Source organism: Lynx rufus, unplaced genomic scaffold (genome assembly GCF_022079265.1).
Source record: "Lynx rufus isolate CCGP_SWC_20201006 ecotype Redwood Valley unplaced genomic scaffold, mLynRuf1.p SCAF_3, whole genome shotgun sequence".
NCBI classification, from domain to species: domain Eukaryota; kingdom Metazoa; phylum Chordata; class Mammalia; order Carnivora; family Felidae; genus Lynx; species Lynx rufus.
The window spans coordinates 133,620,005-133,636,667 of NW_025814845.1; the positions used below are offsets into that span (position 1 = coordinate 133,620,005).

The 16,663-nt window shown below is 40.8% G+C and overlaps 1 protein-coding gene across 8 annotated transcripts in view; it reads left to right on the forward strand.

The window, feature by feature from the left end:
• The window catches only part of FNIP2 (folliculin interacting protein 2), a 132,344-nt gene that overhangs the window by 86,512 nt on the left and 29,169 nt on the right, over window positions 1–16,663 (forward strand). For all 8 annotated transcript variants that reach the window (XM_047090512.1, XM_047090517.1, XM_047090514.1 and 5 more), the window contains 4 exons: window positions 7,518–7,719; window positions 8,166–8,254; window positions 11,023–11,169; window positions 11,287–11,456. In XM_047090512.1, the coding sequence (XP_046946468.1) occupies window positions 7,518–7,719; window positions 8,166–8,254; window positions 11,023–11,169; window positions 11,287–11,456 (608 nt within the window). The remainder of the gene's footprint in view (window positions 1–7,517; window positions 7,720–8,165; window positions 8,255–11,022; window positions 11,170–11,286; window positions 11,457–16,663) is intronic.

Below are 16,663 nucleotides of genomic sequence, written 5' to 3' on the forward strand. Positions count from 1 at the left end.
GGGAGCTAGAGGGGTGGAATAAATCTCTTCCTTGGCTTACTGTGACACCAGTGTGGTCTTTGGAAACCTGTGAACTCAAGGATTGGGACATACTCTTTTCATAAAACTTAAATTCTTAAACTAAGTGGTCACGACTCTGATTATAAAGATGGCCTCGAGGTATATTCTGCCTTCATTGCAGTTGAATTTTAGTTCTAAAGTTTAGTTGTTTTGCAAAATACACATGGTTGGCTCGTTATGATGTTACATCAGTAGCTTCCACTTTCTTCTTCCTACAACCCAAAACCTTAAAGGGAATTAGTATAGGTTGTATCTATAAAAATTCACATGTAAATTGGTTGATTTAGTGAGTTCGCTAGTAATCACCATGTGTAGGGATCTGTGAAGGTGTAAAGATGATTCAGTTACATGCCTGCATTTGTGAGCTACTAGTATAGTTTGTTGACTGGTAGGGAAGACGATATGCACATAAATAATGGCATAAAGACGTTAAACCGTAGGGGCTCTTGGGTGGCTTAGTCAGTTAAGTGCCCGACTCTTGATTTTGGCTCTGGTCATGATCTCACGGTTCTCGAGTTTGAGCTCCACTTTGGACTCTGTGCTGACAGCATGGAGCCTGCTTGGCATTTTCTCTCCCTCCCTCCCTCCCTCCCTGTCTCTCTTTCTCTTTCTCTCTCTCTCTCTTTCTCTGCCCCTACCCTGCTTGTGCATGCTCTCTCTCTCAAAATAAATAAATAGACATCAAAATTTTTTAATAAAGATGTTAAACTATAAATGCCATGGGCAGGGCATAAAGCACTTTGGGACTCAGGGGAGGGAGAGAATACCTGCTGGTGGTCATGGGAGGCATGGCAGAGCCATGCATGGAGGAGATGGCACTTAAAGAACAAGCTGAGAAACAAGGGTTAGGGTGTGTGTATAGCAGATGTCAGGCTGCTTGCCTCTCTTCTGTTATTCTCACAATCCTAGCAAGCTCGGCCAAGAGAAAAACATAAAGCTGCTTCACTCGCTGAGGAACTGTTTGGTGGTTAGTGGACTTTGAGTGGAATGGCGGACTTTGGTGTGAGGACAAGTCCTAGCTCTGCCACTCACTAGGTGTACGTGACAGTGAATTAGTCTGGATTCAAAGTGTTGCTTCGGCATCTGCCTTATTTGTGCTAGTACCAGCCTTATGGTGTTGTTGGGAGAATTAAATGAGATACAGCAAGTCAAGTCAAGCTAAGACAAGACATGGGAAAGAAAATACTAGTCAGGATGACTTATTTGCACTTATTGCCATCATTATCATTACCATCACTACAGTTGTCAAAAGAAGGCATCCCACCTCCCTCCCTGCCATTACAGCAGCTTCTGTGATTGAAGAGAATGACGGGTCTTGAAAATCTTCCGCTTTATGCATCTCTTTTTTTTCTTAATTTTTTTAACGTTTATTTATTTTTGAGAGAGAGACAGAGCATGGGTGAAGGAGGGCCAGAGAGAGAGAGAGAGAGAGAGAGAGAGAGAGACAGAATCCGAAGCAGGCTTCAGGCTCTGAGCTGTCAGCACAGAGCCTGACGTGGGGCTTGAACTCACAGACTGTAAGATCATGACCTGAGCCGAAGTCGGACACTCAACTGAGTCACCCAGGCGCCACTATGCATCTCTTTACTAAAAATGTTTTTCCATCCCTTCAGGATTAAATCTCAAGTTGAATAGCATTCTCCAACTCACTCCTCTAAAAATTCTTCAACATTCTAATTTGAATTGAGATCTGGCTTTAGAAACTAAAGAATCTCTAATGAACTTACAACTAAAATAAGTATTTTTAGTTCAAAAATGAAAATGCCCCCAGGGGCGCCTCTGTGGCTCAGTGGCTTGAGCATCCAACTCTTGATTTTCGTTCAGGTCATGATCCCAGGGTCATGGAGTCGAGCCCTGCAACAGGCTGTGTGCTGAGCATGGAGTTTACTTGGGATTCTCTCTCTCCCTCTCCCTTTCCCCTCTCCTCTGCTTGCCTTCTCTCTCTCTCTCTCTCTCTCTCTCTCTCTCTCTCGCTCTCTCTCAAAATACAATAAAAAAAAAAAAAGAAAATGCGGAGACCCTTTGTTCAAAAAGTAAGGAAAAGTACTATTAAAGGTACTAAAAGGTAAAGATTTAAAAAAATATTTTACTTACAAAATATAATAGGAATAATAGTGAAATATGAAGAAAAACTATAGATTGCAAAATTAATATTTCAGCATCATTATTTTACATAATAATGCTATATCTTGATTCATCATAAGTCTTTTCTGGCTCATTTTTCTATATTCCTTTGTCAGGTTATCAGAATTTATACTTTTTAGCAACTTTGCTTTCAATTGATATAATTGAAAGCAGCATTAGTCAGTCTTGGCAAATGCGAGATGGCAAATGATTTTTGACAATTTTTCGTTTTGAGAAAGATCTTTCTGCTGATGTAACTGTTACTGGAACTTTATGCGTTATGAAAACATTGGATTAAGTTTTTGATAAACTTTCAAAATATAAATTTCATTGCATCCAGATCTGATGATTCTTGTGGAACAGTTTTTCTAAAAAAATTTAATTCTTCGCACAAATCCATTTTTGTATAAGACTGAATTTAATTTTAAATGTAAATTTATACAAAGTTATTTTAATGTCTCCTCTGACATTTACTGTAACTCATGAAAGTCTTACAAGCAACTGAGTTTCTTCATGAGTTGTATATAATTCAAAATGCCTGTTTTTTCATTCTATCACTGCATCTTCAATTGTAAGGAAAATTTGTTTTATTTTATTTAAAAAATTTGTTAACATTTATTTATTTTTGAGAGACAGAGAGAGACAGAACACAAGTGGGGGAAGGGCAGAGAGAGAGGGAGACACAGAATCTGAAGCAGACTTCTAGGCTCCGAGCTGTCAGCTCAGAGCCCAATACGAGGCTTGAACCCACAAAGTATGAGATCATGACCTGAACCAAAGTCAGACGCTTAACCAACTGAGCCACCCAGGCGCTCCAGGAAAATTAATTTTAAATGGGCTTTCTTATTAATAATTTGTTTATCTGAAGCTTTAAATGAAAACAATGGGTTTTTTTCTCCGGTGCAACAATCTTTACATTTAATTTCTATGGGGCGCCTGGGTGGCTCAGTCAGTTGAGCGCCCGGCTTCAGCTCAGGTCATGATCCCACGGTCCGTGGGTTTGAGCCCCACATCGGGCTCTGTGCTGACAACTCAAGAGCCTGGAGCCTGTTTCAGATTCTGTGTCTCCCTCTCTCTCTGCCCCTCCCCACCTCATGCTCTGTCTCTGTCTCTCTCAAAAATAAATAAACTTTAAAAAAAAATTTAAAAATTTCTATTTCTATGCCTGTAGATATATACTTTGTAATGTTGCATGCTTTTCAAAACTGTAGATGGTAAACTCTGAAGAATTCTGATTACTCCTGGATGTGCTTTATTGCAGTGTCCACTGTGGGCGCTTTGTGATAATTCAGTGTCTTGGGTCTTGGGTCAGAGTTAAATATTTGTGCAGACTCTACAGGGACAGGTTCCGATGATGGATGGGCTAGCTGGCCTCGCACTGTGGGTCATGGCACTACCCAGGTCTTTGCTCTCTCCCATGGCTGTGGTTGCTGCTGCTCTCACAGCCACCAGTCTGGGCCCAGGTCCCAGGCTTGCTGCCTTGGGGCCTCCTGCTACCCTGGACTGCTCAGACACGTGGGCGTGTGCCTGACTGCCTAGCTAGTTGCTCAGCGGCTGGGTTGCATGCCCTTAGGCCGGAGCCCACTGTGCACTCTGCAGCCTGGTGTCTTCACTGCTCGCTCACATGTTTCATTGTCCCATCAGACTTTACCTACAGAATACAGGCTCAAAGATAAAATTACCAAGAATTCAAGATGGCAACCGCAAAACATTAAATCAAGCCTGGGGCCCATCTGGGAACAGGGCTCTGTGTGAGTGGGGTCTCATGCCCATGAAGCTGGCACACAGAGAATATAAATGTGGCTGACGTTTTGAATTGATCACTGTACCTATGCAGATCCCTTCATTTAAAGTTGCTGCAGTTGATTTCTTACTTTTGACAGAAATGGAGGTAGGAAAATTAGTTTTTTTATGTTAGACAGGAGAACAGTGGGTACCAAAAACACGATTGCATCTGGCTTTGAGAGAAAATTCACAGTAATCAAAAACTTCCTAACAGATAAAGATGGAAAGGATGATTTCACGGTCCTTAGCAGTTGGTTCCATGCTGGATACTCATGTCTCCAGGCCCCCTGCTGTGCCAGGCGGTAACTTTTGGTTACTGGTTGGGGAGTTGGGCTTGGACCTTTACCAGCTGGTGGGGAAGTACTGCCTGTAATAGAAGAGAAACTGCAGAGATTCCATCCCGTAGTGAAGCTACTGAAACCTTAAAGGACTGAGGTATTAAATTTCCCAGAAGGGCTTTTGATTCGAATTATTAAATTGAACCAACCCTATAAAGTTGATACAGGTTTGTTCTTTGACCTATAAAAATGGCAGTTTCATATGTTCCGATATAATACATACATTCAAATTAAATTCAAAGCTGACAAAAACAAACTAAGCAGTGGTGATATTAATTATAGATGATTGAGATGCACTTACATAATCATAGTTTTTGCTTTATTTATGATCTTGAAGTAAAAATAATGTATGTAAGTGCTTATTCATAAGTGTCAACAAAATTCTACTTGATTTTTTTGTAAGGAGAAGATTAAGAGTATAGCAGTGGGTTTTCCTTGACTTGAAGTCCTGTCAGCTGATGGGATTTCTCCCAGCTATTTGCTGTCCGTGCTCCAGCTGGCAGGATGCACCTGATGGCATGAACAGCAGCAGACAGATCAGGCATGGGGCAGAGTCCCTGCTCCTTTCCAGAGTCTAGGAAATGAGCCCAGACTAGAAGACAGAAACCCGGGGTTCTAGCGCCAGCATTGTCTCTAAGAAGCTTTCTGTTCCTGAAGCAGGTTGATGAATCACCCTGCCTCAGTTTCCACATTTGCAAAAAGATCTGTGTACCTTACAGGGTGATTTGAGGGTGAGAAGATACGGTGAAGTATTTGGGTACATACTCAAATGTTTTAAAACATTCTGAAATGTTCTTTCATTGTGGAATAATTTTAAAAATACAATTACAGTACTATATGATCTGATTTGCACAGTTGATCTAAGACTTCAGAATGAAGCTCTGTTGCGTTAGAATCCAGGAATCCAGTGGAGAGAGGGGTATCTGGGTGGTTCAGTTGGTTAAGCATCTGATTCTTTTTTATTTTTTTTTTACATTTAAAAAAATATTTTTATTTATTTTTGAGAGAGAGAGAGAGAGTGAGCGAGCAAGCATGAGCGGGGAAGGGCAGAGAGAGGGAGGGAGACACACAATCCAAAGCAGGCTCCAGGCTCTGAGCTGTCAGCACAGAGCCCAACGTGGGGCTCGAACTCTTGAAATTGTGAGATCATGACCTGAGCTGAAGTTGGACACTTAAACTGACTGAGCCACCCAGGAGCCCCAAGCATCTGATTCTTGATTTAGGCTCGGGTCATGACCTCAGGGTCATGAAATCAAGCCCGAGTAGGGCTCTGCACCGGGCATGGAGCCTGCTTAAGATTCTCTCTCTCCCTCTACTCTTTCCCCACCTCTCCCCCCACCCAAAAATAGAATGCATTAGACAGACACAGTGAAGCAAGTAAGAGCTACGCAGGGCTATTGTAGCTGTGGAAGTTTTTCAGAAATTCAGTAGGTGGCACTCTGTGCTGTGTTAAGACAGAGTTGGCTATTGTTTATACGGTAGAGATGAAGACGATGCATAAAAACGCATAGGGTTAAGTGTTTATTACAATTTCATTATTAAGGACCATATTGGCCAAAGATAAATGGACTGAGATGGTCATTTTACTTTGGGAAAAGAAGAGAAGTAGGAGATGCCAGACAAAAAAAAAAAGAAAAGGTTGCGAGAAAGTGTTGATAAATACAATCTCAGAACTTCCTATATAAAATAGAAATAAACTGGTGCAAAAAACAAAGTTATAGTACAGATACTTTGGAAAAGGAGAATATTTACTGTATGGAATTTCTTTGTATGAAATTAAAATTCTAAGATAGGCTCAGGGTCTTTTTTTTTTTTTTTTTTTTTAATGAGCAGATGATTAGGATCTAGGGATTTTTCAGAGAAAACAGTTGATGATTTACTATAATGCACAGCATTTACAACAGTACCTGGAGATCATGCCTTGCCAGTGGCATGTCTGTTAGCGCCTGTTACTGGCTTATCAACCACATCTGCATCTCTGGGATCTTGCTTGAAGTTGACAGAAACAGTAGCATATCTTTCCTGAGGTTAGAACAAGATGTCTGTCCCCTTTCCTTTAAAAGTAAAATGGCTTTCCTGACCAAAACACTTTTTATGCATGCATGTTTTCAGAGGTATGGATATGTTCAAAATCACAGGAACATTATAGGCTATGAGTGGAGCACTAAACAAGTTTAAGATCAAGAGTATGGAGGCCAGCTGCCTTGAATCCTGCCAAGCATAAGTAATTGCTTTATTGTAATTTGTGGTAAAGGAAATAGAGGAAGCAGTCCTCTCCCATATTCTGCAGATATACAAGACTAAATGGTGAAGTCAGTGAGAAAGAGAAAGTTAATTGCATACTTACGGTGTGCCAGGCAAGGTGCTTTCATTTGCAATATATTATGTCCTTTCCTTTTGGTATCTTTGTAGAAAAAAAATTATTTTCGCTTTTGCTGTTAGTAACTATGTGCTAGTTATGCTGTTTTTTTCAGAATAGCTAAATAAGAGGGTTAGGCCATATTTGTGAGTCTTCCCTCTTAAGACAAATTGAGTATATATTCATAATTTATTGGCTTCATGATTCTCTTATCATAGACGCGGAGTCTTTCAAAAGAACCGTAAGTTTTTTTAAGAATTTACACAGAAGAGAGAGAAGTCTTTCTGCTTGGGGGATTTCCCAGAGAGCTTAATCAATTGCGTGGCTTAATCTGAGCATTTACTGGAGTAACTTCATGTAATGGATTTAATAGCCTTGGGAAAGTCAGTCTCAACTACCAGTAGTTCCAAACATGATGCATTGGTTAAACAGAAAACCACAGGATCATTTCCCTTCTAATGTTCTTATCTTTTGCTATCTATCAACCAAAACAAAGGGCCTCTGTTTTGAGTGACCAGATGTGTCTCGCCCCTTCCTAAATACCACCAATCTGATGTAAAATTATCCTAGGGAAAAAGACTAAGAGTCTAACAAGAGGATATTTAAGGTTACTTTTAATTTTTATTTAAGTTTCTTTTTGTGTTAAATACGCTGTGGTAAGTTGAGGTTTTCATTTTTCATGACAGAATTAGAGAAAAGAATGAATTCCAAGTAGATGAAACTCTTGGTTCAGACTCCTGAGTGTTCACATTAGCTTTCTGAATTTCTGAATGGCATCCCCTGGCACTGCAGTTTATCTTCAGTGTGATTCTTTGATGTATGGCAACTTTTCAAACTTACTGTTCCTGCAGGTCAACTGATGAAACATTCAGCCTGGCTGAAGAAACCTGTAGTTCTAATCCGGCCATAGTTCGGAGAAAGAAAATTGCCATAAGCATCATCTTTTCTCTGTGTGAGAAAGAAGAAGCACAAAGGAATTTCCAGGACTTCTTTTTTTCTCATTTCCCCCTTTTTGAGTCTCACATGAACAGGCTGAAGAGTGCAATTGAAAAGGTAATAAGAATGTAATCTAGGGGCACCTGGCTGTCTCAGTCAATAGAGCATGCAACTCTTGATCTCAGCATTGTGAGTTCAAGCCCCATGTTGCATGTAGAAATTACTTAAAAATAATATCTTTAAAAAAAAAGACTGTAATCTTGTGTCAAATAGAGAAGTGATTATAGGGCTTTAAGATGGTAGAATCTCATGGTTTATGATCAGATCCCTTTTTTAGAGAACTTAAATCACCTGCAACAGTAATAGATCCTTTAATACGTTGATATTAGATAGCAGACATTAGATTGTTTTAGGAAAGGAAGTGACTGCTTTCTGATGACTTAAGTCATTACTACAGTGAGTGTTTTCATTATACTAGTATTTTATTAATAAATGCCCAGTGGTAAACAGTTATAAAGGAATTTCTTCTCAGAAAGTAAATTTTTTTTTTCTCTTCAATGAAGGCCATGATCTCCTGCAGGAAGATAGCAGAATCAAGTCTCCGTGTCCAGTTTTATGTCAGCCGTCTGATGGAAGCTCTGGGAGAATTCAGGTACGTTGACAAAGTCTGGCAAATCCAACAGGATAAATTTATAAGTGGCAGTAGCGGTGGCAGCCATGGATCTGGGGATACATGGAGACATTACTTGGAAGAATTTAGGGGCTGGCAATTACTGGTCACTTTAGCAGCTCCTTCCTTCAAGATGGAAACCCAGATCAAATAGAGCAGAATGTTTAAGTCACACAGCACCACATAATCCACACTGCTGCCTGACAGTCTTTGATTGCTTTTAATGAGATGAATGGAGAAAACTAATATTTATGTGTCTCTTATAAGCCCGTTCATTATTTCATGTCATCCTCACAAAAGCCCTACGAGTAAACACTATTAACTGACCCCACTTTACAGTTGTGAAGGCTTGAGTTCAGGGACACTCATCCAGAGCGTAGCTGGAGAGGGGCACCTGGGTGGCTCAGTCGGTTAAGTGTCTGACTCTTGATCTCGGAGTCGTGAGTATAAGCCCCATGTTGGGCTCCACACTGGGAGTGGAGCCCCCTTAAAAAAAAATTTTAAAAGAAACAAAAATAAAAAGAGCGCAGCATAGCTGGAGAGCGTATATGTGTCAGGCAGATATACCTTCCAGCTTACCAGGACAGTCCTTGTTTATACCCAGTGCCCTCTCATAAGTATCCTGGTCTGAACACTAAATTAGTGTGTCTTCATTGTCAGTTTTTAATTCATGATCTTTGTACTCTGGAGACTGGTTTTCTGTAGTCTTTGCTCCTAATATCTGGGTAGGAAGGTGTAGTGTAGAGGGTAGGACTCTCCTTCACCATGCTAACCTGGGATTCTTGCACCATTTCTTTGAGCCAGTTTCTCAATGGGGAGTGGAATCATATTCCAAAGCCGTCATGAACTAATAAGTCAAACTGTTATTCTGTAGCTGAAAGATAAAAGAATTTTTACAGGGGTGCCTGGGAGGCTCAGTTGGTTAAGTGTCCAACTCTTGATTTCATCTCAGGTCATGATCTCACGGTTCATGAGATTGAGCCCTGCCTTGGGCTCCACGCTGACACCCACACCCACACCAGTGTGACAGTGTGGAGACTGCTTGGAATTCTTCCTCTTCCTCTCTCTCTTTCTCTCTCTCTCTCCCTCTCTCTCTCTCTCTCTCTCTCTCTCTCTCTCTCCCCAACTCGTGTTCTCTTTCTGTCTCAAAATAAATAAATGAACATGAAAAAAAATTCTTTACAGTTTTTAGAATTTTAGAACATTGGGGTTTTTTTGTTTTTGTTTTTGTTTTTTTAGTTTATTTTGAGAGAGAGAGACAGAGAGAGGGCACACACACTTGGGGAAGGGACAGAGAGAGAGAGAGAGAGAGAGAGAGAGAATCCCAAGCAGGTTTCACACCATCAGCACGGAACCCCATGCAGGGCTCAAACCCATGAATCTCGAGATCGTAACCTGAGCCAAAGTCGGATGCTTAACAGACTGAGCCACCCAGGCATCCCTAGAACATTTTTTTGATGATTAAGGTATATGCTGGTGAATTCTATATGGCTACTTGAAACAATATCCCCAGTGGTCTTTGAACCTTGCGTTATGTATAAAGTACTCAGATAGCACATTTGTCATTATCTGGTGACTGTCAAGACCTAAGTCATATATTTGAGAAATAGTGTGGAGTTGTGCTAGTTTGATTAAAGTATTAATTTTTCAGAGGTCAAGAATCTGAAAGTACAGAACCAGAAAGCCTCACTTATTCAAAGACACGTGTTATTCTTACTTCAACAACCTACCCTTCCAGAAATGGTGACAAAATGTAGTGTTACCAATGGGAGACCTAGTTTTAGTAAATAATTCCCAGTTCTGTGTGACTGTAATCTGTCATTGCTACCTAACTCAGCAGATGTGTTTTGGCCAAGGTGACGTTCTCTTGTATCTCCGTTCATTTAGGCACATAGATAGAAAATCAGAATATGTCTTATCATCTTTATTTGGAGTGAATATGTCCTCCATTGGGGGTCCTAAGCTAAGTTAGTGTGCTCTTTGGAAAAACATTTATGAGTCATGAAGCTTAGAGTAAGGCCTTGGCACCAGGTGTTGGGAAACCTGAAGTCTTATCCTGACCTTGTCATTCAGTGTCTTATATAAGTAACTTAATTTCTCTAGGCCTCAGTTTCTATATCTGTAAAGTGATAGAGCTACATTAGTCAGTTTTGCTAATAGCTTATAGTTCTAAGAATTTGATTCTGTTAGTCCATATAGAAACTCAGTATATATCATGAAGAAGAGCCATTTATGTAGTTTTTTCATCTGAAATCAATAGGGTGCTTTGGCTTAGAGAACTAAGCACTAACTAGCACTTGGGAGAGCTGAGTTGCCTTTGGCCACATTTTTAAATAGCATGTACTTTCTTTCTTCCTTTATTTCTTTACTGTAAAAACAAATGCAAATTTTGATAATAGGCATTGTGAAAACAAATCGTTTAAAAAATGGATATTGTATATCAAGGGTTAGTATGCCTTTTCCATAAAGCGTCTCTGTCATTGCTCCTCAACTTTGCCATTCTGCTAAAAGCAGCAATAGATAATGTATAAATGAATGAGCTTGGCAGTGTTCCAATAAAATGTTATTTACAAAAAAGGTGGCAGGTTTGGCCTCTGGATCATAGTTTGCTGATCTCTGTTTTATATACTGTTTGAATCCCTTAAGGGCTACATAGATCCAGATTATTGTTTTCTTCTTTATTCCTTTATACAGAGATTATCCAAAATAATATTTGTGACAGCTTTATGTCTCCCTTCTCTTTTCTATAGAGGAACTATCTGGAACTTATATTCCGTTCCAAGGATAGCTGAACCCGTATGGCTTACCATGATGTCCAGCACCTTGGAAAAAACCCAGCTCTGCCAGCGCTTTCTCAAGGAGTTTACACTTCTGATAGAACAGATCAACAAAAATCAGTAAGCTTCAAATCTCTGAAGCCTTTTTGCAACTTCCATGGCCAGTGTCTGTGGTGTATGTGACATGCCTCTTCCTGCATTGACTCATCTGGTTGTATTTTCTTCCATTTCTCCAAGGTTTTTTGCTGCCTTACTGACTGCAGTGTTAACCTACCACCTGGCCTGGGTACCGACTGTCATGCCTGTTGATCACCCTCCCATTAAAGCCTTCTCAGAGAAACGCACCTCTCAGTCAGTGAACACGCTGGCCAAAACACATCCATATAATCCTCTCTGGGCACAGCTGGGTTAGTACCTAATTTGACTATTCAGAGACTCTATGGGGTGGAATGGAGAAAATGCTAGAATTTTTTGTTGATATTGGCTCTCCATCCCGGAGATTCAGGGGTTGTCCCTGGACAGGCAGATGACAGGAGACTGGCCCACAGGGTCTAGTTGTAGGGCAACCCCTTCCTCTCCTTCCCTGCCGCTGGCAGCTTTGTTGTGCTCTTCTGAAGCGGAACAGGTAAATCGTTCTCCCATACCACAGTGGCAGTTCACCCTAGAGCAGGGTTTCTTAACCTCAGCATTATTGATATTTGGACCAGATAATTCTTTGTGGGGTGGGGTTGGGGAGGGCTGTCTTGTGCATTTAGGGTGTTAGCAGCATCAGTGGCCTTTGTTCACTAGCTACCAGTGAAACACCCGCTTCAGAGTTGTGACAATCAAAAATGTCTCCGAACATTGTTCCTGGGTGGCAAGACACTCTCTGGCTGAGAACCACTGCCCTCAAGGATGGACTTGGTTGGAGAAAAATAGGAGAAAAAGAAAGTAACATACTATAATTTTACTACCTTTACAACTTTAGCTTGAGTTAGGAACCTTGTCTTTCTCTATACCACTTCCTTGCAATTAGATGGTGGCATTTATTTCCTCAAAGCTTTGCACGTAGGCATGGTACAGAAATCTAATGCTTTGGCATAGTTGGTTATAAAGTTTGGGACTTGTGAGTTCAAAGTGGCATATTTGGGTTCATGTGGACAAGAGGTCTACTCTTGGACCTCTCACTCATCAATCATGTAGAGTAACACAGTTAAACTTGCTGCCCACGCGGATCCAGATCCTATGCTAGATGCTAGGGATATGGGGTTAACACACACTGCTTAGCTTGGGGAAGCTAGCTGCCTAATGGAGGTGGCAGATTTGTATTCAGATGATCTCAAAACATCCTGATTACTCCTTTGATAGGAGAAGGATGCAAGACAGAGACAGTATAGTGTGAAGGTTAAGGGTATAGGTGCCACAGCCAGACTACATAGATCAAATCCAGTCTCCATGGGCAAGTGCCTTAACCTCTCTGTGTCTCAGTTTCTTTATCTGTAAAATGGGATGATAATAGTTAATGGTTGCTGTGGGATTTACTTCTATATAAAGCACTTTTGTTATTTATGCTGCTGATGAAAATATTAATGTTAGAGAGGCACTGGGAGACAAAGTGAGGGGATGGAGGGGATTTTCAAGGAAGGCTTGCTTAAGGAAATGTTAAAATGGCATTTTCCGGAAGTACGGACTAGGGAAGCGCACTCTAATCTTAGAAAATGGCATGTTATAATAACAATAATGAAAACTTGACACTGTGAACCAAGCATTGTTTTAAGTGCTTTTTGCATGTATTAATTAATTAGATTCTCATTCCAAACCTATTATTATTTGTCCTCACATTATAGATAATAAAGATGTCTTGCCCTTGTGACCCGGATTTAAGAAAGAGAATACATGTCTCACAGTTAGGGGGATAATAGGTACATGTTAAATGAATTAATTAAAGAATTTATGGATGTTAAAAATGGACTTAATACAACCAATCAGTACCGAGCTCAGAAGAACTCAGAGTATGCCTCACTCTGGGTTATACAGTTCTGGGGAGGACAGAGCATTGTTGTTGTTGTTATGGAACAATAGTCTTGAAAAAAATGCAGTATCGTTAAGTGGCAAAGGGAAGGGGGCTAGATACTAAGGAAACATGGTGTTTCATGCTGCCGGGTCACCCATTTAAAAACAATGCTAATTAAACATTGTGCATTTAATTAGATGAATGTATTTATAATTAGACACGCTTCCCATTTGAAATTTAAATAATTGAGAGCCTGTGTTTGGCATTACAAGGCAACGTCCCTTCCTATGAGCTCATAGTCGTGTAGTAGGTCATGTATTATTGCCCTCCCCTCCCCCAGACCATCCAGCAGGGGTCTGGCGGTTGACAGAGCAGAGTCTTGTGATAGCTTTGTAAAGCCAAGTGTAAATGGTGGTCGAGTTTCCATCATTACAAAAAATCAAGCAGCTTCAGTGGGGGAACCACTTCCAATTATTATTATTTTTATTAAATATTTACCAAGTCCCAGTAAATAGGAAAATACAAATTTCTGGGAATATGCAATGGTGCGGAGGTAATTTTATTCCAGGTTCCTAAGTTGGAAGAAAAGACTCTATTTTGAATTATTTCAAAGGCTTATCTGAACGCTTGCCAGAGCGGGTACCACTGCTGTGCCCACCTCTGCCTGGCTCGTTGGCATTCTCAGGAAAGTGGGGAGAGAAGCTGAAAGCAACCAGCCCTTGGGGTCTATCACACCCTCACTGGCCTGCTCTCCAGGAGCTCAGCCATCCTCACCCTGCCTAACATGAGCACTCTACACAAGGACTTTCCAAAGCTGGGTCACCAGCCATTAGTGGCTTGTGGAAGCAATTTTGTGGGTCAGAAAAGCATTTAAAAGGGTCAGTACAATAGAAAACATCAGAGTGACACAGGTACTGTTTTGTAAAATGTTTGTTTCAGGGGATGAGTGAGGTTGCAGTATAAAATGTATTTCTGTCGTGGGATGGGTACGCATAGTTTGAAAGGCAGTTTCTTTCACCACTGAAATTATAATGAAAATAACTTTAAAAAATGATACGGAGAAAATTCCCACCTGCTCAGAAATTAAACAACCCATTTTAAATAACCCAAAAGGCAGATAATACTTCACAAGGGAAATTAGAAAATATTTTGAATTAAATAATAATAAAGATAGAATAAATTACAATGTGTGGGCCTCGGGAAACACTGTAGAGGGGAACTTTGTAGCATACACATTTATTAGAATGTAATCTAGGAGAAAGTGGCCCTTTAAGATCCTTGGCTTCTCTCCTCGTCTCTTTTTAAAAACATTTTCTTTCAGTTCCTCCCTCTGTTTTGGTTTCTCCCTCCATATTCCCCCCACCTTTCCCACCCTTTCTCTGTCCTCCCCTTATAGTGCTCCTACATTCTCAGTTTCTCAGCTTTCCGGTTTCTATCTATTCACTGTCCCCTTGATAGTTTTTCATGTCCCCCTCTGTGGGCGTCACCCTTACTGCTTTCCTCACCTCTTTTTGCTTCTCTCAGATTCTCTGCTGTTTGTACCTCTTCACCTCCAACCTCCTTTCTTTCTCCTTTCCTCTCACCTTTTGCTCTGTCTTCCTCTCCTCCTTTTGGACTCCCCCCTTTATGTTCTCTGACTGAGCCAGCTTTCCCTTCCTCTGCCTGCTCTTCTCACTCCTTGCTCCATGCTGGTTGTCTCCTTCCCTTTGGGTCTCTCCTCTCCCTGCACCCGGCTCCCTTCCTGCTTTATGCACTCTCTGCCTTTCGTCTGTCTCCTTTACCTTCTCTCATTTTCTTGCTTTTTTTAAGTTTAAATTTTATATATTTTTTCTTTTGAATATATTTTTTAATGTTTCTTTTTAAGAGTGAGAGAGCATGTACAAGCGGGGGAGGGGCAAAGAGAGGGGGAGACACAGAATCTGAAGCAGGCTCCAGGCTCTGATCTGTCAGCACAGAGCCTGACACGGGGCTCAAACCCACAAACCGCGAGATCGTGACCCGAGCCGAAGTCGGAAGCTTAACTGAGCCACCCAGGCGCCCCTTTTTAATATTTATTGATTTTGAGAGAGAGGGGGAAAGGCAGAGAGAGAGAATCCCAAGTAGGCTCCGTGCTGTCAGTGCACAGCCCGAAATGGGGCTTGAACACACAAACCGTGAGATCATGACCTGAGCCGAAATGAAGTCGGACGCTCAAGTGACTGAGCCACCCAGGCATCCTTAAATTTGTATTTTAAATTGTGGTTTAAAAAAAGCCCAGAACATAGCATTTACCATCTCAACCATTTCTAAGTGTACAGTTCAGTAATGTTAAGTCTATTCACATTGTTGTGCAACTTCATTTTATAAAATACTACCCATGAAAACAAAGGAATCTACTCTAAAATTAGTGGCTTTGTCAGTCCAGGGCTCAAAAAATTGTCTTCCAGTTGAAGATCCAGTAAATCTGTAATATTACAGGTCTCTTATTTTCATGATGCATTATTTTATGAAGACTGACCCTAAAATAAAGGCACTGTTTCCACACACAATTGCTGTCATTACTTTATACAGCTTAAATTATTGTAGATCGTATTTTTTTAGATTTTTCAGAAATGTTTATTTATCTTGAGAGAAAGCGAGAGAGAGTGAGTGGGGGAGGGGCAGGAGAGAGAGACTCTCAAGCAGGCTGTGCTGTCAGTGCAGAGCCTGACTCAGGGTTCAAACCCACAAACCGTGAGATCATGACCTGAGCCAAAATCAAGAGTCAGACACTTAACTGACTGAGCCATCCAGGCACCTGATAAATTGTATTTTTATTTTTATTTTTTATTTTTTATTTTTTTTATGAATACAATTTATTGTCAAATTGGCTTACATACAATACCCAGTGTTCATCCCAAGTGCCCTCCTCAGTGCCCATCACCCATTTTCCCCTCTCTCCCACCCTCCCATGCACCCTCAGTTTATTCTCTGTATTTAAGAGTCTCTTGTGGTTTGCCTCCCTCTCTCTCTGTTTGTAACTTTTTTTTTTTTCCTTTTCCCTTCCCCCATGGTCTTCTGTTAAGTTTCTCAAGATCCATATATGAGTGAAAACATATGATATCTGTCCTTCTCTGACTGACTTATTTCACTTAGCATAATACCCTCTAGTTCCATCCACATTGCTACAAATGGCATGATTTCATTCTTTCTCATTGCCAAGTAGTATTCCATTGTATATATAAACCACATCTTCTTTATCCATTCTTCAGTTGATGGATATTGAGGCTCTTTCTATAATTTGGCTATTGTTGAAAACGCTGCTATAAACAATGGGGTAAACATGCCCCTATGCATCAGCACTCCTGTATCCCTTGGGAAAATTCCTAGCAGTGCTGTTGCTGGCTCATAGGGTAGATTTATTTGTAATCTTTTGAGGAACCTCCACACTATTTTCCAGAGTGGCTGCACCAGTGTGCATTCCCACCAACAGTGCAAGAGGGTTCCCATTTCTCCACATTCTTGCCAGCATCTGTAGCTTCCTGAGTTGTTCATTTTAGCACTCTGACCAGTGTGAGGTGGTATCTCAGTGTGGCTTTGATTTGTATTTCCCTGATGATGAGTGACATTGAGCATCTTTTCATGTGTCTGTTGGCCATCTGG